Source organism: Geotrypetes seraphini, chromosome 4 (assembly GCF_902459505.1).
Source record: "Geotrypetes seraphini chromosome 4, aGeoSer1.1, whole genome shotgun sequence".
NCBI lineage: Eukaryota > Metazoa > Chordata > Amphibia > Gymnophiona > Dermophiidae > Geotrypetes > Geotrypetes seraphini.
The window spans coordinates 192,336,468-192,360,812 of record NC_047087.1 but is presented as its reverse complement, the minus strand read 5'-3'; the positions used below and the strand labels follow the sequence as shown (position 1 = coordinate 192,360,812).

Below are 24,345 nucleotides of genomic sequence, written 5' to 3'. Positions count from 1 at the left end.
TCTATCATACATTGGTTTTTCATCACATCTGGGTTACCAGCGGATGACCTCAAAGAGGGTCACTTTTCAGTCTTTCCACTGTGAGTATTTATTATGTGTATATCTGCATACCTGTGGTCTAATTCGCATAACTTAATTATTTTGAAAATACCTGTTTGTAGCCCTCTAGGATCAGTTGTGAACCCCTTAATCTAAGCACTGAATTTGAGATCGTCTTATTTTTTAAAATCTTGAACAGTAACATGCTCATTGAAAGATTAATACTGCCTATTTTAGGGTTAGGGAGCTCTGTTGCTTTATTTGTCCCAGAAAAATAGAGCTTTAAATTTTTATAGATCTATTTGCTCTGTACAATGTAGGTGGATTGGATGAACAGATTAAAGATGCTTTAAAAGCACATGTACCATGATATTTATGTCTAGAATGTGTTTTCTTGATCCAAGAAATTACAGCCTTCAAGGTATCCTAGCGGTTTGGGTTCAAAAGAACATTAGTGGAGGTCATTGGAAACACAGCACTACATCTGTAACAGGAAACATGCTCCAGAAACAGAGGGAAAGTTGGACATCTGACAAGATGGGACATGTGAAGAAACAGAACAGAGAGATTTCTATCAGACATGCAGAAAGACTGACACCAATTATCTAAATCCCAGGTCCCAGACAATGGTGTAGTGAGGGAAGATGGCGCCTGGGGGCAGAAGCACCTGATATCACTGCCCTGTACACCACCCCCCACTCCCTTGCACTGTATCCCACCTCTCTCTACTCTTCTGTGCTACCCTGACATGGCTTTTTCCCCCCCCCCAAATACCTCATCACATCTTCACTGTCAGTGAGTAGGCTGGAATACCTGCTCCTCGCACCAGCTGAGCCTTCCTTCTGATGTCACTTCCTAGCCCTGCACACAAGTATTGTGTAGGACAGCCTGCTTGCTGCCGGTAAATATTTGAAAAGGTAGGGGGCAGGGGTGCACTTCAGAGACCTGTCCGATCTAATCCCATCCCATCGCTGGGGGGAGGGAGAGAGGAGAGATGCCTGGGGTTGTCTGCCCCCCCCCCCCCTCCACCCCTTTGCTAGTCACTGATCCCAGATAATGTGGCAAGGCTAAGGGCCAATTTCAAACATATTTTGCTGCTTCTTTAGCTATGGAGTCAGGCAGCTAGATCAAAAGCTTTGAAAATGTACTAGGCTTGACTATTGACTATCTAAAGTTAGCTACCAAATTCTAGGCAGTTCTGAGGGTGGGGTTAGATTGGGAGAAGCAAGGTATCTGACTAGCATTCATTTTTAGCATTGACCAGCTAACTGTTTCTGAAATAGACAGATTCTGAGATAGCTGATTTAAATCTAGCCACTATCCTTGCACCGCAAGCAGGTGATCAGTTCCTTCTTTCCTACTTGATCTAGTTATAGCTTTCGAGGTTCCTAGCCGTCTATGACTCTGCCATGCAAATGTCTTACAATGAGGTCACTAATATTAAACAAGCACTCCAGGCGATTCTCTATTATCGCCAAGTGATTCCCTAACTTCAATGTCAAGTTTCAAGTTTATTAAAATTTTTGATTAATCGCTTAATCTTACTTCAAAGCGATGAACATACATATGCGAGCAAAATTTTCTGGCAGGTCTGAGCTGTCCTAGCCTTACTTTATGGTCAGTGCCTGAGCGCTGATTGGCTCAGGCATTGACAGGAAAGTAAGGCTTGACAGAGACCTGGCAGAAAATTTTGTCGCCATTAAGCAACCTCCCCCCCCCCCCCCGGCAGCAGGAGGGAGGCCTACTCCCTCCCGACGCTGTCATTAAGCAAAAACTCCCCCTGACACCTTCCCTGAACCATGCCCTCCTGCCATTATTGTTAAGAAACCTTCCTCACCCGCCAATAGTGGAAGAGTTGTCCCTATCTCCCCCCAAGCAGCGGGATGGATGCCCACTCTCCTATGCCACTGCCGTCATATCCCGATGACCCCTGCGATACATCCTGGGATGCACCGGGGAGAAGCCCAAGGATCTGATTGGTCCAGGTTGCTTAAGGACCCTCCAAGTTGTCTGATAATTTTATTATTCAAATCACATTGGTCCCAGGCTCTGGTTTCTGTTTGTCTTCTGTAAGGTTTCCTGCCTATTTGACATTTTCTTCTTTCTCCGTGCTCACCATCCATTTTCTATCTCTGCATCTTCCCTTCCACTGTGATAACCAACATCTCTTTTCCACTGTTTATCATCTTTCTTCTTTCTCTCTCTTTCCCTGCCTTGTGCCCTGGGTCAAACCTCTCTATTCCCCTCCTTTCTCTTTCCCTTCCTTCTCTCCATTACCATGTGCAACATTTCTCTCTTCCCATGCACTATCTCTCCTTACCCTCCACCCTATGAACAACATTTCTCTCTCTCTCTTCTCCATGCATGTCTCCCTCCCCTCCACCATATGCAGGATTTGCCCCTATCACCCCTTTCTACCTCTTATTGCATCTCTCCCTTCCTCTCCTTCAGCCCATATCCAACAATTCTTCCTCTCTCCCCTCATGTGCAGCAGTTTCCCAATCCCTCCCGCCCATCCCCCTGTGCAGTACCTCCAGACCTGAACGCCCCCAGTGAGATTTGACAGGCAGCACGGCGAATGGACTGTTTGCAGCCTGATTTGCAAGGGCTTCTCTCTGCTGCATCATCAGTGACATCATCAGTGATGTGGCAGAGGAAAGGACCCAGCAGGGTGAGCCACAAGCAGCCTGTTCTTTCATTGTCAGCAGCCTTAACTCGCTGCTCTGCCACATCAGCCCTTCCTGTCTGTTGGGTCCCAGAAGCCCCAACGCCAGCAGAACAGTGAAGTTCCCAGACCATGACGTAGACCCCCCTCATGGTCCGCCCCCTTGGTATGCCACTGCATAAAAGTTCAGCCCAAAACTTAGGTGCCCAAGTTGAAGAGGAAATTTTAGGTGCCTAAAAATGAGACACCTATGCTAAGTTCTCATTTTATTTTGAACACCAGCCTTTTAATATCTGTCCATTAGATAGTGAGGACAATATCGTTTGAGCAGTATGTAGGTTTCCGAGACTTCATTGGTGAAGATGTTACATAAAATTGGCATCAATATTAAAACTTGAAGAAATCTGTTATGCAAAATAAGCCTTAGATTGCACTTGAGATGAGCCATCTTAAGGAAGAGCCCATTTCTCCAAACAGTATCATAAGCATATAAGTGTAAAACTGGAACTTCCTTGAAGGATTTATCCAAATTTGTATAGGAAAGAAATAGTTTGCAGTAACTTCTTGTTGATTAAAATCCAGCTTGTTCAACAGGTCAGTTTCTTGACAGAATACACTAATGCTGAGCAGAGTGGGAAAACTGTTTCATGTGTCAGATAAAATATTTTTGTTACCACATGATGTTCATTCTAGAGATTGACACAGGGACAGAATTTGTTCCCACAAATAACCACGGGATACCATCCCGTGTCATTCTTTAGTGTCCATCTCAGCCTCAATACTTCAACACCAGCATTCTTCAATGCAAGGCTTGAGGGTCAGTGGCTGTGCCCATTCATACTCTGATTCTTCCCTCTCTCCGTAAAGAATGACACGGGGATGGTTTTACCCTCTTTGTCATTCTCCATTTGTTTAGCAATTCCTAGACTAATCACCTTGCATTAAATCTGGTTATATTTCATTATAGTGGATCACTCAACACTAAACAATGGAAAAAGTCCCTAATGTTGTCAAACAAACATTATAACTGGACTTTTCACACAATTTTTTTCTAATGTGTGTATTCTTATATAATGCAATTGAGCTCTCAGATACCTGCACTGATTAGTCATAGATTTTTAGATCAGTTTCAGCAGGTGATAGATATCATTCATCGAGCTCAGTGCATATTTTTTCTTAACTTTTCTTTATGCGTGCTTACAATAATTTAAAGTGCTTCGTGCAATAAATATATGAAAAACCAGCTCAGCACTTATCTTAGTTACTGCCGGTGCTTCTTGCATGTAGCTTTTTGATGGCCCTTCGCCAAAATAATGGCTTCTTCGGGGGTCTACGTCTTTGTGAACAGCCCTGCTTCAACTGTATTGGTGGCCTATTCTATACAAGATTACGTTTAAGATTCTTTTATGGCTACACAAGACTCAGCCAGATACCTGTTTGCCATTACCATACCCTATGTCCTAGAATTCATTCTTTGCTCTCTCAATAAACATTGCTTGATACTTCCAGTTCCACAACAAACTTGTTTTAAGTCAATTCATCATTTTGTCTTTTTTTTATTTCTAGGCCTCTAAACTATGGCATGAATTATCTTTATATTTGTGTGCAGAATTTTCTCTCCCAAGATTTAAGTATGGGCTGAAGACATACTTTTTTCAACAGGCTTTCAGTGTCCAACCCTGTTGATCATGCGACCTAGTGATATTAATAACCACAGTAAGAACTGTTTTATCTTTTATATTTTACTGTCCTATCTAATGAATAGCACTCCTTTTCCTGATATTCATTTGTAAACCACTCTGACCTGTTTGTCAGTAACAGCAGTACAGTAAATCCCTAAATAAGCATATCATGTATGAACACTCATGAAGAAGTTATACAATTTGGATATACATTTTGAGGAGAGGAAAGAATTGCCTTAATAGGAAATCAGAAATGCCACACTTTGTCTTTCTAAATCAAAAGACACAATTACACATTTACAAAAAGGCTGAACTTGACTTGCCTTTTTTTCCATCAAGCTATCTAAACATATAATAGAGGAAATATCCATTCACCAATCAAACACACCATCTCTCCTACCTGAAAGCCTGTAAAACGGTAGCAAGGTCAGGAATTTAAAATACATCGAGTAGCAAAGAGGCTATGTCAAAATACAACTTCTGAAGCAAGGTAGAAGATTCAAACTTTGGACAGGAGTCACAGTGACAGAAGGAAAACTCTTCACTAGGAAATAATATTTCCTGGTTTCAGTGATACAGTCACTTATTAAAATATATGTTGTTGACAATGAGTAGGTACAATTTCCTCATAACCCTAAGTCGAAGACAGGGTAAACCAGCACTGAAGTTCCCCCCCCCAAACAAATTTAGTTTCCAAGGAAACCTAAAATAGCTACAGTCACTGTATCTGGTCAGATAGACATTAGAAAAGCACAAACGAAAGGCTCAGTCAGTGCCTCATAACCTAGAACTATTCAGTAGAGAATGACACTGGAACAGATTTTTCCTCATCCCCGAGGGAACTAATTTTCCCATCCCGTTGAGTTCTTTTCCTGTCCCTGCCCCATTCCTGAAAGCTCCATCCTCATCTGCATAAGCCTCAAACACTTTAAAATCATTAAGTGTTCGAGGCTTGTGTGGTTAAGGCAGAGCTTACAAGAATGGGGCATGGACAGGGACAGTGACAAAACTCGCAGGAACGGGATAGGGAAATTGAGTTCCTATGGGGATGGGGAAAAACTTGTCCCCATGTCATTCTCTACTATCCAGTAATGCTACACATAACATATAAGCAGCTCTATTAGAATATCATCGGCAGAGTAAAAGGAAATGGCCTCCAATATTGGACATTACCATATTTTCATGGGTCACTGCTGAGGACTTTCCTGGCTGATATTCATAAATGCTTTTCGGCTCTGCACGATACTTTCGTGTGTCAGCTTTCTTGTCTTGAGGCTCCCAGTCATTCCTGATAAAGAAGAGGCAGTCACCCCGTAAGTCAATCCCCAACATGGAGGCTCTAATGTTATTAGATCGGCATAAATCAGGACCCCAGATCCCTAATGCAGGCACTGGTATCACACAGGACCTATTCAAAAACTTTTTATAGATCAGACCTAAGAATTTTGATTAAATGACAAAACAATTTAAAGAACTTGCAAATAAGATATCTACAATTGTGTATATCATATGATATATATCATATATCATATATATATATATATCATATATATGATATATATATGATATATATATATATCATATGATATATATCATATGATATATAAGGTAAAGAATCACTCTATAATAATAATAATAATAAAAACCAGTGATAAAACAAGAAATATGCCCCAACATGCACTGATGAATCAGCTCCCAACAGCCTGGATCCAAAGAATTCCTTTCTCCTGCTCGAGGAACAGGAACTTCCTCCACCCACAAAGGACAGGGAGAAATGTCTGCTTTTGCTCAAGGGAAGCGGAATCCCCACCAGCGTTAAGGACTCACCGTTCATGTTTCGGTTTCAGTGAGGAGGATCGAGCAGATAGAGGGTAGGTGACAGATCTTGGAAGAATCTCCTCAGCATTACTCATAGTTACTTCACTCTTGGAATGAGGGACCGGATCTGCAAGTTTTCACAAGAGATATTATAAGTGTTCTGAAAACCGAGAGCAGAATTTGGCAATGGAGAGGCTCAGTGCTGCTTTGTGCACCTGTGGGGCCCTAAACAAATGTTTCTGGATGCCAATGAGTGAGATTTTTCTCATGGTGCATTCAGGGTATATATTTGGTACAGTGGTGAAGGGACTCAGGCCTGAGGAAGGATTGCTGGCTACTCTTATTGACAAGTAATACCTTCACAGGCACCTAAAAATGGATGTCTGTATCATGGGTGACACTTTATTTATTTTAAACTCAATTATTTCAAGCACTTACCAACGATAAACCACATACACATCTATGGAAACAATTCAGCTGTATTTAAAGATCCCTCAAGAGACAGTGTCTCAGTTTAAACCTGATGAGACACAAGTCTGCTATAAAGACACATTAGATCCTGCAAAATGTTCTAAAATTCTGTCTGATGTTATGACAAACTAAAATTAAAGTTTTGATGTAATCTCATATATGCATGTTCACAGTGTGTATAATTTTACAGGATAGACTGGCTGGACCAGTCTGGTTTTTATCTGCTGTCATTTACTATGTTACTAAGCTAACTGACTGAAATATTTGACAAAGAGAGACATTTTCAAGACCAACTTCTGCCCTGTCCCTCAAATGCTCATTTCCCTTTGTCAAAACTGACATTCAAAGCAGTGGGCTGTAGGATTAAGTGGCTTGCCTGGGATTTGATCTCACAACCTCTGGGTGCAGAGGAAGCAGATCAACTAGTACTCTTCCCTTCCTCTCTGTGAAGCTGGATACAGCTATGAAAACCAGATCTTTGAAACTGGATGATTTGCTAAAAACATTGTGAACATCTCCTGTGACATGATCAAACATTTGTTTGTTTGCATTTGCTTTGTCTTTGGTGCTTTAAATTTTAAACTGGTTTTGTTCAAATTATTTTTATTGACGACAGAAAACCCACCAAAACCACAATACAGTGAATACACAATAGGTGCAGTACCTTGAACATCGAGATACAACATATAACCAGTCATCAAAAGTTTTCCAAAAAGTTGTTACACACTACCCATTCCCCCAACCCCCTTCCTCCCTCATTCAGTTTAATAATGCTGCTATGTAGAAATCTCTAGTCACCCCCCCCCCCCACCCCACAACCCCAAATAGCAAGGGAGCAAAACAAATGCAGACGTCAGAGAGCTATATTCTTATACTCTCTGACAGACAGCAGTCAATACCAACCTCCCCACCCCCGAGACAGTGGAACAATACCTCCCCCACCCAAATTTCCACATCTCCCTTACCCACCCCCCCATAGATCCATGCACACCAACAGCCATATACCACCACACATATCATATCCACATACAAACAAAAACAAATAAACCAACCAGGATGAGTGCCAGAAATCAAATTAGAACAAATTCAGAACTAAACTCCTCGCCCTAGGTGACAAGGACTGAATATAAGCATCCCAGATCTGCAGGAAAACACGTTTTTGTTTAAAGGTAAGATGGGTATGTCTTTGTTCTAAGATCATTAACCCTTGAAGACGATTGCACCAGGTTTAATTTACTTTTAATGAATCACCCATACTGCAGATAAGAAAAAATTAAATCTTAACTGATCATTTTCTTTCCTTTAGTCACAGCAGATGAATCCAGAAACTTATGGGTTATGACTATCTATCAGCAGGTGGAGAGAGAGAACACTAAACTGCTTTATAAGATGGTATGCTCCTGAACTACTCAGTATGGCTCATAAAGCAGAAGACCCAACTATAAGCTGTACCATCTACTTCACACCATGGAGATATCACATCAACCAGAACAGAAATTTGCAAGCCTAAGCAACTTTAAGGAGAAATACCGAGAAACAACAAGCTCGAGCCAGTGCACGATACAAAGAAACAGACAAAGAGAGGGATCATGGATTCATCCACTGTAACTAAAGGAAAGAAAATTATCAGGTAAGACATCATTTTTTCTGCCTTTTCATCAGCAGCGGATGAATCCAGGAATTTGTGTGATGTAGCAAAGCTGTCCTCAAACAGGGCAGGTTTCCGCAATACCCCTGGAGAGGGCTGAAGCCCTAAATGAAGCATTGGTTCAAGCCAAAATATCCGAACGCTAACCATGTGGCAAAGAAAATGCCTGAGCCTCCACCCAGCATAATATATACTGACATAATGGCCTCCTGAATCCACCGAGTAATAGTCAATTTAGTTGCTTCTCCCTTCCCCCATGGTGCGTCCCTGCAAACAGAATAAACAGATGATACAACAGTTGGAACTCATTGGTGAGCTGAAGGTATAGCAATAGCACCCGCCATACATCCAGCAAGCACAGTGAGAGAAACTCTCTCCCAAACTTCTCCTTCCTAAAGGACGGAAGGAACAATGACTGATTCATGTGAAATGAAGAGACAACATTCAGGAGGACTCCTGCCTCAGTGAACTAATTACAGTGCCTGCAGCTCTGACACCCGGCGTGCTGAAGAAATAGCTATCAAAAACACAGACTTCAAAGTGAAATCTTTGAGAGTAGCTTTCCAAAGGACCTCAAAAGATGCCTTTTGGACAGACTGGAGGACCTAATTAAGATTTCACTCCAACAAGGCAAGCACAGAAGGATGAAGCTGATTAACTCCTTCAAAAAAACACCCCACATCTGGGTGCAAGGTCAGGGAAGAACCCTGAATCTGCTCCTGTAACAAGTCAAAAGTGCCATCTGTACCTTTAGAGAATTCAAGGGCAATTCCTTCTTAAAGCACTCCCGCAAGAATGCCAAGCTCTGAGGCAAGGAAGCCTGAAATGGAGACAGAGCTCTGTCCGCGTACCACATCTGAAATAGCTGCCAAACTCAGGCATATGCTGTCAAGGCAGACCATCTCTGGGCCTGAAGCAAAGTAGCAATAATCTCATCCGAGTAGCCTTTCTTTTACAGCTTTGACCTCTCAAGAGAAAAGCCATAAGACCAAAGGGGGACAAATCTTCAATTTGCACCAGGAGATCCCAACAACATAGAAGAAAAACTAGCCTGTTCACCAAGAGATAGTTTTTTTAGTACTGTACTAAGATCGGGTCAAGGTTTACTTCTATGAAGTCTGAATTTATTCTGGTTGGTTTCAAGTACAACAGAGAGAAGCTGGAAGTGAATAGCCACTTCTTCAGATAAGTACAACTTTACATCTAACATACATAAATGATTTGCATAAAGTATAGACAGTGGCTTTGGGACAGCACTGTGGCAATGATGGTCCCAACTGGCTGCCTCTGTTTTAAGTTATGTTAAGCACAAAGGGGGAGTGGATCTGAGCACCGCACTAAAAAATCTAAAAATATAATTCTTATTGTTATTAATATATAACAATATTTTTAGTTGATGTTTTATATTAAAAATAGAAGAAGCCTGTGAGAATGAGATAATATTACAATACAAAGGCACAGGGAAGCTTTATTGTAATACCCCGTGCAGTGGAAGTTGGATATTCGCCAAAAGAGATAGACCAGGTCTGCAAACCATGGTCTCTTGGGCCAAGCCAGTGCAATCATGGTCACCAGGCCAGGATGAAATAGAATTCTGTGAAGCACCAAGCTTATCGTCATCCACGGAGGAAAACTATATAGAAGCTCCTCTGCCAGCCAGTCCTGCAGAAGCATATCTATCCCCTCTGAACTGCACTCTTTTCTTCTGCTGAAGAACCAGGGAACTTCTGCATTGCAATGAGAAGCCATATCTAAGGCTGGAGGACCCCAAAGACCTGTGACCATCTGGAAGGCCTCCTGGAATAACCCACATTATCCTGGGTCCAGGGTGTTCCTGTTAAAAAAAAAAAAAATTGGCCTGAACATTGAGCTCCCCTGCAATATGAGCTGCAGATGAGACTCTGCCTAGACCATCAGAAGACAAGCTTCCACCACCATCTGAACACTTACCTGTTGGTATATGACACTGCCATGAGATTGTTGGAAAGAACACATACCAACCTCCCCTCTAGGAAAGATTGAAAGGTCAGAAAGGCTTTGTGGACTGCCCACAACGCCAAACAGATTATGAACTAACTTGCCCTTGTCATATCACAGCAACTCTGAGCATTGTGGAGAAGGCAATGAACCCCCACATCCTGACAGACTTGTGTCAGTCACTGTGATAATCCAAGAAGTTAAGGCTAGAGATACCTCCCTGATGAAGAGAAACCAGATGCAACCACCACACCATACTGCCCCTGGCTTGCAGAATCCAAGATAGATGGAGGCTATAGTTCTGAGATAGGAGAGCCCACCAAATCAAGAGAGATTGCTGCAGAGGGCTCATATGAGCTCTGGCCAAAGGAACAACATTGAGAAACGCTGCCATGGAACTTAAAACCTGGATATAATCCCACGCACGAGGGGCACAGGTCTTGCAACAGATTGCGAACCTGTGACTGCAGCTCGTCCCGTCACTGACCTGTCAGGAATATCATGCTCTGCAGATTGTCAAAATAATCTCCCAAGTGCAATAGAGTTTGAGATGGCATCAGGTGGTTCTTGACAAGATTCACCACCCAACCCAGAAACTGCAGCAATTGAATGACTGAGTGTGACCCATTGAATCTTCTGCACTAAGGAGGCCCAAGCCAGCCAGTCACCCAAATAAGGGTGAACCCAAATTCGTTCCTTCCTCCCACCTTCAGAAATGTCACCACCACTACCATGACCTTAGAGAAGATCCGAGAAGCCAAAGTGTGGCCAAAGGTCATTTGCCCATAATTGAAAGTGCTGATCCAGAATTGCAAAGCGCAGAAAGTGCTGATGAGGAGTCCAAATATAACAAGCAGATACACCTACTTGAGATTGAGAGACATAAAATTCCCCAGGTCACACCAATGCCATCACTGAATGCAGAGTTTCCATCTGAAAATGCCTGACTCGGAGGAAATGGTTGACATACTTTAGGTCCAAGACCAGGCGATATGAGCCCCCTTTCTTCAGAACCACAAAGTAGATGAAGTATTGAGCTATTCCTTGATTGGAGACACTGCACTCAACTCCTGCAATCCCTGAAGAATGGAAAGGACAACCTCCTTTATGTGCAAGATTTTGCATGGGGATTCCAAGAAAAAATCTCCAACAGGACAGGTGAACTCTAATTTGTAGCCATCTCAGATAATCTCTAAGACCCATTGATCTGAAGCACTGGTGTAGGAAGGAAGGGGTGCGGGGTGGTCCGCTCCAAGTGCCAGCACCCCTCCTCCTTTTCACCCCCGCCTCTTCCCACCCCACCCCTTGCCACACACACACACACACCCTTCCCTTCTCCAAACCTTTCCTAGCCACCCAAGGAAACCAGTCCCCAACAGCTCATCAATTAGCGGATCACTTCAAACATAAAATCATCACAATCAGATCCACATTCAATAACTCACGAAACAACATAGAAGAGATACTAATAAATTCCACAATAGACGAAGCAATCTCAGCAGATATGATCTGGACCAACTTCCCAACAATACAATGGTCAGACCTGGATCGACTTTACAAAAAATACAGCAAATCTTCATGCGATTTGAACAACTGTCCTCCTTACCTACTAGTTACAGCATCCACAAAATTCAAAGCTAATCTCACGCTATGGTTGCAAGCTACTCTCAGTGAAGGTCAGTTCCCACCAGAACTTGGCGAAATTATAATTACTCCTATACTGAAAGATCTCAAAGGTCCAATAGACAACCCAACAAATTATAGACCAATCGCTTCTATCCCACCATACATCAAACTAATAGAAGGTCTTGTAGCACAATACCTCACCAATTACCTAGAAGACCACCACATTCTGCACCCATTTCAATCTGGATTCAGAACTAATCACAGCACAGAAACACTACTGGTATCCTTACTAGATATAGCCCAACAACACCTCAGCAAAGGAAACAAGCTGCTAATCATCCAACTCGATCTTTCAGCAGCATTCGACCTAGTAGACCACCCCATACTACTCCAGATACTAGATGCCATAGGAATCTCAGGTAGAGTTCATAACTGGTTTCAAGGTTTCCTTAAAACAAGATCATACAGAGTTAAGTCAAAAGATCTTATATCCGACTCAAGGTCTAACCCCTGCGGAGTACCACAAGGATCACCACTATCGCTCATACTATTCAACCTCTTCATAGCTTCCCTAGGCACAACTCTAGATGCCCTAAATATAACCTCATTCAGCTACGCGGACGACATAACCATCCTCCTCCCCTTTGACATCCAAGACCCCATCTCCACAGAACGCCTGAAAACAACACTGGTAACAGTAGAAAACTGGATGACCACCCATAAGTTGAAGCTAAACTCGGATAAAACTAAATTCCTACTACTAGAGAAGGAAAAAATACCATCCTTTACAGAACTGGAAGTAAACGCAATCAAGTACCCAATACAGAGCACCCTCAAAATTCTGGGAATACAACTAGACAGATGCTGCACAATGCAGACACAAATCCACAAAATCATCCAAAAAGCTTTCTTCACCATGCGAAAAATAAGAAAATTCTTTAACAAAGATCAATACAGAATCATTGTCCAATCCCTTGTGCTTAGTATTGTAGACTACTGTAACAGTCTCTACCTACCATGCCCAAACATGATAAAACAACTACAGACCATTCAGAACATAGCCCTCAGACTCATCTACTCGCTTAGCAAATTTGACCACATCACCAATGCATACTTAGACTCTCACTGGCTACCGATAAAAGCAAGAACCCAATTCAAATTCTACTGTCTACTATTTAAAGTAACCCATGGAGCTGCACCAAGTTACCTAAACAACCGCCTATACCGCAACCTCACACACAGAATAAGGAAATCTCAAAGCCTATTCACCTACCCACCTCTCAATGGTACTCGACGCAAGAAACTTTACGACAACCTTCTGGCGACACAGGCAGCGAAAATTGACCCTACCGTCTCCAAACTGCTGACCAAAACAACAGACATTAAAGTGTTCCGAAAAGAAATCAAAACTCTTCTATTCAAAAAACACCTCCCATCATTCTAACCTCCATCCTACTCGCACATGCATATTCCTTCATGAATACCACCCCTATAGTATTTCCTAGCCAATTCTTCAAACCATATCCCCAAAATATATTCAGAAACCTAAACAAGCAACCTCCATCTGTAACCAGAATATTTCTTCCCTCAACGTTATGTAATAATCTTCTATAACCTGAATGTATTGTTATTCTTACCTGATATGTAAACTTGATATGTAAACGATATGTACTTGATATGTACTTGATATGTAAACTTCCTGGAAATGTCCAGATTTCTTCTAATTTTGTAATTCGCTTAGAACCGCAAGGCACAGGCGGAATAGAAATCACTAATGTAATGTAATATAATACCTCTAGTTGTTCACTGCCACAAGCAACAACTTTAACGTGCTCCTCACAACACGTCGTGTCTCCTGCTGACGTCACTTAGAGGTATGGGGCGAAGGGAAGGGAGCATGCATATGGCAGGGGGGGTTTGGGGAAGGAGCAGGGGGGCGGTGATGAGAGCGGGGTATCACCTCCCCGGACGTCTCACCCTCGCTATGCCACTGATCTGAAGTGATATTGACCTACTCATCATAGAAGTATGCCAGGTGTCCCCCAAACATGTCCTGCAACAAATGGTCCTAGAACCCCATCATTGAAAAGAGCAAGTGACAGGAGTGGGCTGCACATATTAGGAAGAAGCCCACTTGTCCCCAAGAAAAGACCTCTGAAACAATGTAGAGCAGTCAGGCGGTAATGCTTGTCCTAAGGTAAACACAGAGTCACTCAGCTTCTTAACCAGCTTGTCCAAATTCAATCCCTGGGGAAACACCTGAACCACGCCGCTGACAACAAAGATGTAAAATACAGTCCTGGCTGTTTGCATAAATTGTCTCCCCTTACAGCTGTACAGTCTGAAGTTCAGTTGATCCCCCAGTGCTCAGAAACGCTAGTATAAGGAGCTCTCTCAATTTCTTTCTGCAATGTGAGGAAGGAGAGGGAGAGAATCAAGCAGAAGGAGAGGGGGAAGTTGGGGAGGGGAGACCTGGCACTAACTGGTGTACCTCAAGACCCAGCACACAAAAGCCAAATTATCCCCAGCTCAACTGAACTAGCCTAGCCAGAACAGGAGCAAATGGCAAAGACAAATCATTCACTACTTGCTGAAGATAGAGAACATACTGAGGAGTTGAAGAGCACCCCAACCTATAAGACAAAGTTCAGTGTTCTCTATCTCCACCTACTGGTAGATTGTCAAAACCCACAAATTCTTGTATTCATCTGCTGCTGATGACAAAGAAATGTAAGCTAATAAATACTAGTTTCTCTCTCATAAGGGCATAAAAACAAAGGCTCTACATTCAAAAAAATGTGTAGATTTACCAGCGGCTGGTACATGTGGAAGGCCACTGACCTGGAAACTAGATAGTGCTGGTAAAAAAATATCTCTTACCTCACTGGCAATATCCAGATGGTCCTGGAGCAGAGTTAGAGTGAAAAGACTAGTTATATGTATAGGGAGCAATTCTACAACTTGGTGTCTTTATTTAGGCACTCCAAGGATGCATAGTAGGAAGAAGCAGTACCTGGGCTCCCAGCCATAGATCTGGCCTTACTGCAGATGTCAAAATGTGGCAGAGCCTTGTCTATCTGTATGTCCCCCTTGCATTTATATTCCATGCAAGTTAGGAGTCCTGATGGCACTTTACAAGCATTAAGTGCTAGTATTCTAGGCATTTAGACACCTAAATGCATTTAATAAGAAATATACAAAAGCCCCCAATTTTGAGACTTACATTCATCAGAAAAAGAGTGGCGTTTGGGGAATGAATCTGAATCATCATCTGAAACAGACAACATGGTAGAAATAGTACACCAATGAAAACAGGGAAGAAACCAGTTTAGCTGACTGTTATAGCACTGCTCTGTGAATACTGCAAGCAATTATTTATCCAGTATAAACAGGTTAGGATTTTGGATCCAAAAGTAGAGAACCCACCTTCTACTATGATCAAATATAGATTCTATTTCACCTATAAATTTACACCTGTTTCTTTGCTCAGCAGGGCCTAAGAGTAAAAAGCCCTTTCAGTGGTAAATTTTCTACAGGACAAAATCCATATAATTTTATATCTCACCCATTTACTAACAAAACAAGTTAATCACAATTACCTCAAATTCATGCATTATTAATCATAATTTAAAAATTAATTCTGTAAAGTCCTAAAATAACTCATTCACACTAGTAGATGATTTTGTACAGGTTTTAGAATCTGTCTGTCTGCAAGATACCTCTTGTTTTCATTCTAACAAATGAGCAGATCTATTATATTTTGATTTTAATGTTAAATTTTAATGTTTTGATTTAAAATTGTAATTCCTGGAGATGGCCAGCCTCTTATTAATTTGTAAACTGCACTGAACTTCTATTGGGGTATATTAGTGATTCATAAATGCTTATGTAATGTAACTTCCTGTCTCCTCCAAACATTTCTTCGATTCTCTTCCATTACCAACTCCAGACTTTGGAATGATCTGCCATCTTTCTCCCCATCCATGATTCAACATCAAACCCTCCCTACTAAAGCCAGTCTACCTTAAACGTAGTCTTCTGTTGGTACCAAAAGAGACAGCATTGCACATATGCTGCCACAGCCTTGTCCAAAGCTTTCCCTCCGACTCGTCCTGCCTTTGCAAGAAGTGATACAGAAGAGTTGGAAAAGGACAGAATAAAAGCGTTGAAGCAGATTGCAGACAGCATATGTGCTAGGGGACCATCAGAAAATCATCTTTAAGGTAGACTTGTGGGAGGGGTTTGGGGCAGATACTGAACCCCAGGTGGGGGAGAGGAGTGAGCTGCAGACTCGTGAGCAGAATTGGAGGGATATGGAAGCTATGGCTCAGGAGGTGGGCCAAGGCAACACTAAAAAAAGAACTTGGTGCTGCTCACCACCAAGTGTGTCACTGCTCATAGGGGTGGGAGGGAAGAGAGAAAGCGAGCAAGAGAGAGAAGGGACCTCAAAAAAGAAAGAGATAATGGACCAGGAGGAAGAAGAGTGGTGGGGAGGAAGGAATAGAAATGGAGATATATTAAATCTAGAGGTGGGAGGGAAGGAGGGAAAGGGAATGGGGATGGGAAAGGGGATGGGATTTATTATACCACTTTTCTGTTTAAAATATTATATACAGGCATTTGTTTTGTAACTGGGGCAATGTAGGGTTAAATGACTTGCCCACAGACACAAGGAGCTGCAGTGGGAAATAAATACATACATACATTTAATCGTGATTAAAAATTTTAATCAAAATGCAGCTCTACAAATAACCTATTCATATATAATTACTGAAGGTACACATACCTATTATTCATGCACTCAAATGCAAAGTTCTAATGCAGCGTGGCTGAATTTAATCGCTTTCTGTATAACATGAAAGCTCACCTCATTCAGCCCCAATGCTCGCCTCTACCGATGAAAATTGGCTTGGTTGGCTAAGTGTGAGCCATCAACCTTTGCCCTGGATATTCAATGTCAGTGACCCTGGCAGTGAATATATGGGATTGCTGCCTCCCCCGGTTCATTGGCTCCATTGTGTTTTGCCCTAGAACTATAATGCCTGAAGAAGATAAGGACTTTGGTATACAAGAAGCTATGGAGAGCTGAAGGCTTTAATTTGTTTGCCTCAGCTCTGGGAAGCTGTCAGTGGGAGGGTACAAAGGCAATGGAACCCTCCTGTCTTTTCCAGCCCTGGAAAATATGTAGGCCAGAAAAGGGGGAGATGCAGTGCTAAGTTAACTGATCTACATGAGTTGAAACTGTTTTTGCTGTTTAAAAACCATAACAGAGAACTGTGTTGACTGAAGAGGCAGCTTATTTGTAAGGACTGCTCTTGTTAGGGTGCAGAGATAATTGAGGATGACTCCAAGAAGTGAGTTAAACTGTGCCAGAGATGCCCTACTTGCAACACCATATAGAATGAAAGAAACTCTTAGCATTTGCTAAGTCAGTGCTTCTCAACCTGTTCCCAGCCAGCCAGCCAGTACACCCAGCCAGTCAGTTTTTCAGGACAGCCACAATGAATATGCATGAGATGATTTGCATATCAAGAAGGTAGCCTATGCAAATTTTATATCATGTAAAGTCACTGTGGATATCCTTTAAACCAGACTGAGTGTGCCCCATTGAGCCAGGTCACCCTTCTTTATATTCACCCTCGGCTATATTCAATAAATGGCACCTAAAGATTTTCAAATTAAGAGCCAAAATACAGTGAACTCGCAGGCCTTGAGCATGCTCAGATGCTCAAGGCTCAGCAGACGAGGAGGCTGATTTTCAAGAGTGCCCAGATGACGGTAAGAAGCGGCGGGTGGGTGCCCAATTGTGTCGGGGGGGGGATGTCGGATTGTGTCGGGGGGGGGGTGCCCAATCGTGTCGGGGGGGGGGGGGGTCGGATCGTGGCGGGGGGGTGCCCAATCATGTCGGGGGGGGTGCCGGTTCGAGGCAGGGGGGGTGCCGGATCGCAGGGGGGGTGCCTGATCGCAGGGGGGTTGCCTTCGAGGGGAGCAATGCCGGTTCTCGGGGGGGGGGGGAACGCATCAAAGCGAGTTTCCATTATTTCCTATGGGGAAACTCGCTTTGATAAACGAGCATTTTGGATTACGAGCATGCTCCTGGAACAGATTATGCTCGTAATCCAAGGTACCACTGTATATATATATATATATATATATATATAAGGGGATTCTTTTGCTTAAAATGGATTTAAATCTTGAATACAGTTATTTGTTATTATAGAACTAAGAAGTCTGCTGAATGTGAACCCCTGACTCAGCGGCTTAATATGGAAGTTACTGGAAGCGACGACAGGAGTGTTTAGTTGAAAAAGTGCTCAAGAAGCCTAGTGGGATCACTTACACTATGGGCTCCTTTTACAAAGGTGTGCTAGGGCCTTAACACTCGGAATAGCATGCGCTAAACTGCCGCGCAAGACCTTAACGCAAACATTGAGCTGGCGTTAGTTCTAGAAGCGTAGTGCGGGTTTAGCGCACACTAAAAACCTGCGTGCACTAAAAACGCCAGCGCACCTTAGTAAAAGGAACCCTAAGTGTATTTTGAGGATATTTACTTTACACGCTCTGAACCGTTGATATATTGGCTAGAAAGAGAAGGATAAAAAATCTTTTTAATCAAATTTAAATTGATAGAAAAGATAATAGAAAAGATCAAGCAGTTTCTGAAGAAGAATTTATAAAAATAATTGGTGGGGGAGGTTTTTATGCCGATGATTAAACAGGGGAGTCTATTCGATCTCAACTGGACAGTTGTAATTCTCCTGGTCTGAGGCTTTTCCTACCCTCCATAAGAAATTATTGTATATACTTGAATATAAGTTGATCCGAATATAAGTCAAGACCCCATTTTTCCCCCCAAAATGGGAGGAAAAATGGTTGACTCGAACATAAGTTGGGCAACTTAATATTTAAGTGCCCTGCCAGATCTGCACCCAGTGCCCCTCCCTTCCCTGTCAGGCTCTGCACCCAGCCCCCTTCCCTGCCAGACCCTGCACACATCCCCCCTTCTCTCCTTCTCAGGCTCTCCACCCTGTCCCCCCTCAATGTCCTGTCCATCGTACCTACTCTGCCACTGGAATTCCTGGTAATCCAGTGGTATTGCGGGCAGATGCGAGCTTTCCATGCTCCTGCCCTGCTGCTAACCCGGTTGGTTGCTGCTGTGAGTTCCGGCTTCAGCTGCTGAGCGGTACCGAGCACACTTTGGCGCTAATGCTCGGCGCTAAGCAACTTCCTGAATGGCTCCTGAAAATTCTCACAAGAATTCTCGGGAGCGATTTAGCATCAAGCAGCAGTGCCAAAGTGTGCTGAAGCTGAAACTTGCGGCAGCGACCAACCGGGTTAGTGGTGGGGTAGGAGCTCGGAAAGCTCGCTCCTGCCCGCTACACCTCTGGAGATACGATGGACAGGGCAGGGAGGGGGACAGGGTGCAGAGTCTGGCAGCCCAGCAGAGGCCTGCAAAAAGTCTGGGAAGGGGGCAGGTGCGCTGGACAAAGAAACTGGGACCCCCAATTCTGGCCCAAAAATCCCTGTTTATATTTGCGTATATACGGTATATCTTCAGTTCACTAGTGATGGGTTTTTCTTAGAATTAGAATTACCAATATGGCTGCGGCGTCCTGAGCAGTGCTAAAGAAAGGAACACCCCATGACGCACGGAGGCACATCTATCAATCAGGGGTCAGGTCCAATGCATTACAGGGGCCCCCCAGGGCTTAACAAAACTAGCGATTGGATGACTCTAGCTGTCTAAATTCGTAGTAAGTGGCAGAGTTTACTCTGTAAAGCATTGGTCCTGGCCCCTGATTGGTAGATGTGCCTCCATGTATCATGGGGTGTTCCTTTCTTTAGCACTGCTCAGGACGCCGTGGCCATATTGGTAGTCTCAGCGTGATTAGTATGGAATTAGTTATACGCTAAATGTTTGAACATTTCTGGTAAGCCAGTACGTAAATTGTTGGTTACAAGTGGCTTAGACATTTATGAAGAACTAATGGAGACTGTTTTTCTGCAGCATATATCATCCCCATCCCTGAGGAAGAATGAAACGCGTCAGAGGGGAATGAGGCAGTTATGTTCTAAGCTAAGTAGCACTTTAAAACTTCTAAACTATTAATGAATTAAAGTTTATGAATAAGCACTGCCACTTTTCAATGAATTTGCACATTTAAGAAAAGAACTTTTTTTAAAAAAAACTACTTAAAAAATGTATTTGAAATGAAATGTCACCGATCATAAGTTCCTATGAGGATGGCTACCACACTAAGATTTCAACAAATCAACAGGTTTAGTGTGGCATATTGAGGAACTTCGGTGCTAAAGTGAATGAATGTTTATAATTATGATAAAGAAGATTTAATTGATAATGAGTGAATATTTCAAATAAGGATTCAGGAAAGTGGTGACTAAAGAATTACTAAGCTGAGGGATCCATAGGAGGCATTAGAGTACGGCAGCATCACGGCCGATACAGGATGGCCAGGAGTAGTGGCATAGGGAAGGTAGGCCTAGGGGTTGGTTTTCTCTTTTTTTTTTTTCTGAGGTTGCTAAACAGGGTCACAGCCACAGAAAATTTAGGATGCAATAGTCATACTATCTCTGTTTTCAATTATCAGCATCATTCCTGATTATCAGACTTACATTATGTATTAAAGAAAACTAATGATGATACTATTCTACCACTAGATAGCGATATAACACCTCCAAAAACTGCTGATTAAAAGTTTGTTTTGACTGATTCATTTGGTAAACAGCCTTGTATGCAAGGTATTGAAGTGTTTTATAAAACACAATAATATTCCAGTTATGTAGCTCTATAATCTGGCCTGCATGCTGAGACATCTCAGGGGTTGGTTGATGGGTAATAACTTATATACGGATATTTTTATTTTTTTGCAAAGATGTGTTTTCATCCTTGGCATCCTAATTATCTCCTGCATGCCCATACAAAGAGGTTGTCTCCGAAGGTTCAAGCCTCTATAGTTGGCATGGAAGGTGCTGCCTAATACTTGGTCCTGTGACCCACATTCTTGACTTGACTTGGGAATGCAGAATTTCTATCTGGCAGGGAGAATAAAGTTATTTCTCAATGGTATATAACAAGGGAATATATTTAGTGGAATACATACTTCAGGAGGATGGGCTGTACTATACTTTTACTGAAATGCAACAGAAGTAAGTGGTCTCTCAATCTGGCCGATCAGTTTGCATTTACCCAACTGAAGCATTATTTGGGCTCCCTCTTCTCTCGCAGCCCCTCCTTGAGGGTGAGAGGGGGACAAATCAGGCATGCAAGGGCTACAGATTCTGATTTCCTGGTTCCATGGGATACTTAATAAATATCAACCTACTAAACTTTATACTGCTTTAGTTGACAAGTGGAATAAAGAATTGCCCTGACCTATGTGAATCAATTCTTTTCATAATCTGATGAAGACAGTGCCAGAGATGGTGCAGAGTTGTACTTTAGGACTGTACACATGGCCTATTTTTCTCAGAAGAAAGTTTTTCTTGTTGGATTCACATCCACACCACTTTTTCAGAAATGTGGGATAGAGGAGAATTCTTTTTCTGCATGGTAGTGGCAATGTGCCCAGAAAAGGTCCTGCCAGACAAATGGGGACAAATTTTTCCCCATTCCCGCGGGATCTCAATATTCTCCTCCCATCCCCATGAGTTCTGTCCCTCTCCCATTCCTGCAAGCACTGCCTTAACCACACAAGCCTCGAACCCTTATGATTTTAAAGTGTTTCAGGCTTGTGCAGATGAAGACAGAGCTTAGGCATTGGTGGAATGAGGCATTATGACATCACAATCTGTGCTCTAGAACACAGTTCTTCAACCGCCAGTCCGCGGACCGGTGTCGGTCTGCAAAAAAATGTTGCCGGTCCGCGAAGGATTCGGGTCCCCAGCCACAGCAAAAAGTGCCGGCGTCAGCTGACGTGCAACTTCCTGTTGCCGTCGCTATGCCGACACTCCTGCCTTCCACCTCCAACTCCTGCCGCGTATGTCTCCGCACCCCCAGACAAGCAGGGGCAGCTTTGTGTGCTTTTAACTTCGGCACACAGCTGCCCCTAGGCAGTATTTTAGCGCGGTTTCATGAGGCAGCCTCGGGGCCTTTGATAGGCCGGCCCATATCGCATCATCAAAGCGGGCCGGCCTACCAAAGGCCCCGAGGCTGCCTCATGAAACTGCGGCTAAAATACTGCTTAGGGGCAGCTGTGTGCCGAAGTTAAAAGCACACAGAGCTGCCGCTAGTCTACATAGAGGAAACATTTGCTGGAGAGGGAAGGAGGGAAGAGAGTATGGGTGCTCCTGGACAAGGGAGGGGAAAGGGCTACTGCTGACAGGGGAGAAGGGACGAAAGTTACTGTTGGATAAGAGGAGGAGGAAAGGGAGAAGGGGTACTCCTGGACAAGGGAGGGGAAGGGGCTACTGCTGACAGGGGAGAAGGGGAAGGGATGAGAATTACTGTTGGATAAAAGGAGGAGGAAAGGGAGAAGGGGTACTCCTGGACAAGGGAGGGGAAGGGGCTACTGCTGACAGGGGAGAAAGGGAAGGGATGAGAATTACTGTTGGATAAGAGGAGGAGGAAAGAGAGAAGAGGTACTCCTGGACAAGGGAGGGGAAGGGGCTACTGCTGACAGGGGAGAAGAGGAAGGGATGAGAATTACTGTTGGATAAAGGGAGGAAGAAAGGGAGAAGGTACTGCTGGACAGAGGAGGAGGAACATTGGAAGGAAACAGCTGGCAAGGAGATTAGAGGAGGGGAAGGAGTCAGGATGGAATGGAGAGATCAGATGAGGGAAAGGGGAGAGACAGAGGAATGACAAAGTAGAAAGAGATTGATGCTGGGAAGGGGGATCAGATGAAAAATAAGGAAAGAGGGACAAAGATGCTAGATCTGGTGTAGGAGAGAGGGGCATAGAAAGAACGCAGATACCATATGGAAGGGGGAGGGGTAGAGGGCAGACAGTGGATGGAAGAGGCAGATGCTGGATTGAAGAGACAGAGGGCAGACGCTGGATGGAAGAGAGTGAAAAGAAGATGAAAGCAGAAACCAGAGACGACAAAAGATAGAAAAAATAATTTTATTTCTATCTTGTGATTAGAATATATTAGATTTAAAATATGTATCCTGCTAGAGCTGATGTTAGACATAACTGGGGAGTGCAAAGCCCAGGCAGTGCATCTTTAGCTTCCAGCTGGCTTAGGGCTCTCTCTGACCAGGAGGCAGTTGCCCTAGTTCCACTCCCCTAACACCATTCCTGCCATGTGTGACTGTGGTATTCTGTTAGCATGATATTTGTGTAGCATTCTGTAATAATTTGGCTTATTCAGTTTTCTTGATAGTAGAGGGGATATATGTGAAGGGGAGGGGAGACGGGGGTTTTGTTGATCCTTGCCCTGTATTATTTATATTTCTAAAATGACAATTGTACAGAATATTGTTTCTTTTTATACTTTAATAAAATATGTTCAATATAAAATCATAACTATTTGAGGCTTGTGTGGATGGGATCAGATGGTTAATGGGACTGAGCTCGCGGGGATGGGGCGGCAATGGGGTTTTTAAAAATTTCAGTCTTATTAGTTTGCCTGTCCACTAAATAATTATTTTATTTCCGCCGGTCCATAGGTGTAAAAAGGTTGAAGAACACTGCTCTAGAATGTTGCTGCTTATGGTTTTAAAGTGTTTGAGGATTGTGTAGATGACGACAGGAATGGGGCATGATACAGAAGAGTTTTTTTTTTCTCCGAGATAGCTAACCTACCAACACAATGACAGAGCTTGCGGGGACAGGGATAAATTTGTCCCAGTGTCAATTCCGGATGGCACTGTGTCACTACCTGCAATCTATTTTGGGGCTTTCACTCTGGCTTTCTCTGGAAGGCTTTATTTTTACCGATTCTGCTCATCTGGCAGTATAGGGGATGGGTGAAAAATTGTTTCACAAATAAAAAAAAATAGAGGCACTGGAGTAAAAATAAACAAACTACTCCTATACACTCCAGCTATATATTCGCTGGGTTCAATGCCAACTGTGACCCAACCCCTAATGCCAGAAAATTAACTAATGAACTCTTTTGCTATAAAGAAAGGGGAAAAGGCCTCAGAAGCCACGGGGCAAATCTTTGCACCGGAGCTATGAAGGGGAGCTAAGTATTCTCAACGGCTCCTTCCCATGCTCCTATCATTGGCCGGAAAACCCCTTTGAATAGCTTATATCTTTCTTATGGGTTTTTAAAGTTCAAAGGTACTGGCTAGTATCTAAGCAGTATAATACCGGCTTAAATAGCTATGAAAAAATTAAGCAGCAAGCATCTTTAGAAGTACGATGCTTCACTAAATACTGCTTGCTTCTCCATGTCTTCTCACTCCGTAATCTCTCTGTCTCTGTGCAAGACTGTGTTTATAGCAGGATA

At 43.0% G+C, this 24,345-nt stretch overlaps 1 protein-coding gene across 22 annotated transcripts in view; it reads right to left on the bottom strand.

Annotated features, from left to right (window-relative positions):
- SORBS1 (sorbin and SH3 domain containing 1) overlaps positions 1-24,345 on the bottom strand; it is a 510,557-nt gene that overhangs the window by 161,955 nt on the left and 324,257 nt on the right. For all 22 annotated transcript variants that reach the window (XM_033940055.1, XM_033940058.1, XM_033940056.1 and 19 more), the window contains 3 exons: positions 15,150-15,197; positions 6,214-6,331; positions 5,560-5,674 (listed from right to left, as the gene is read on the bottom strand). In XM_033940055.1, coding sequence (XP_033795946.1) covers positions 5,560-5,674; positions 6,214-6,331; positions 15,150-15,197 — 281 coding nt within the window. The remainder of the gene's footprint in view (positions 1-5,559; positions 5,675-6,213; positions 6,332-15,149; positions 15,198-24,345) is intronic.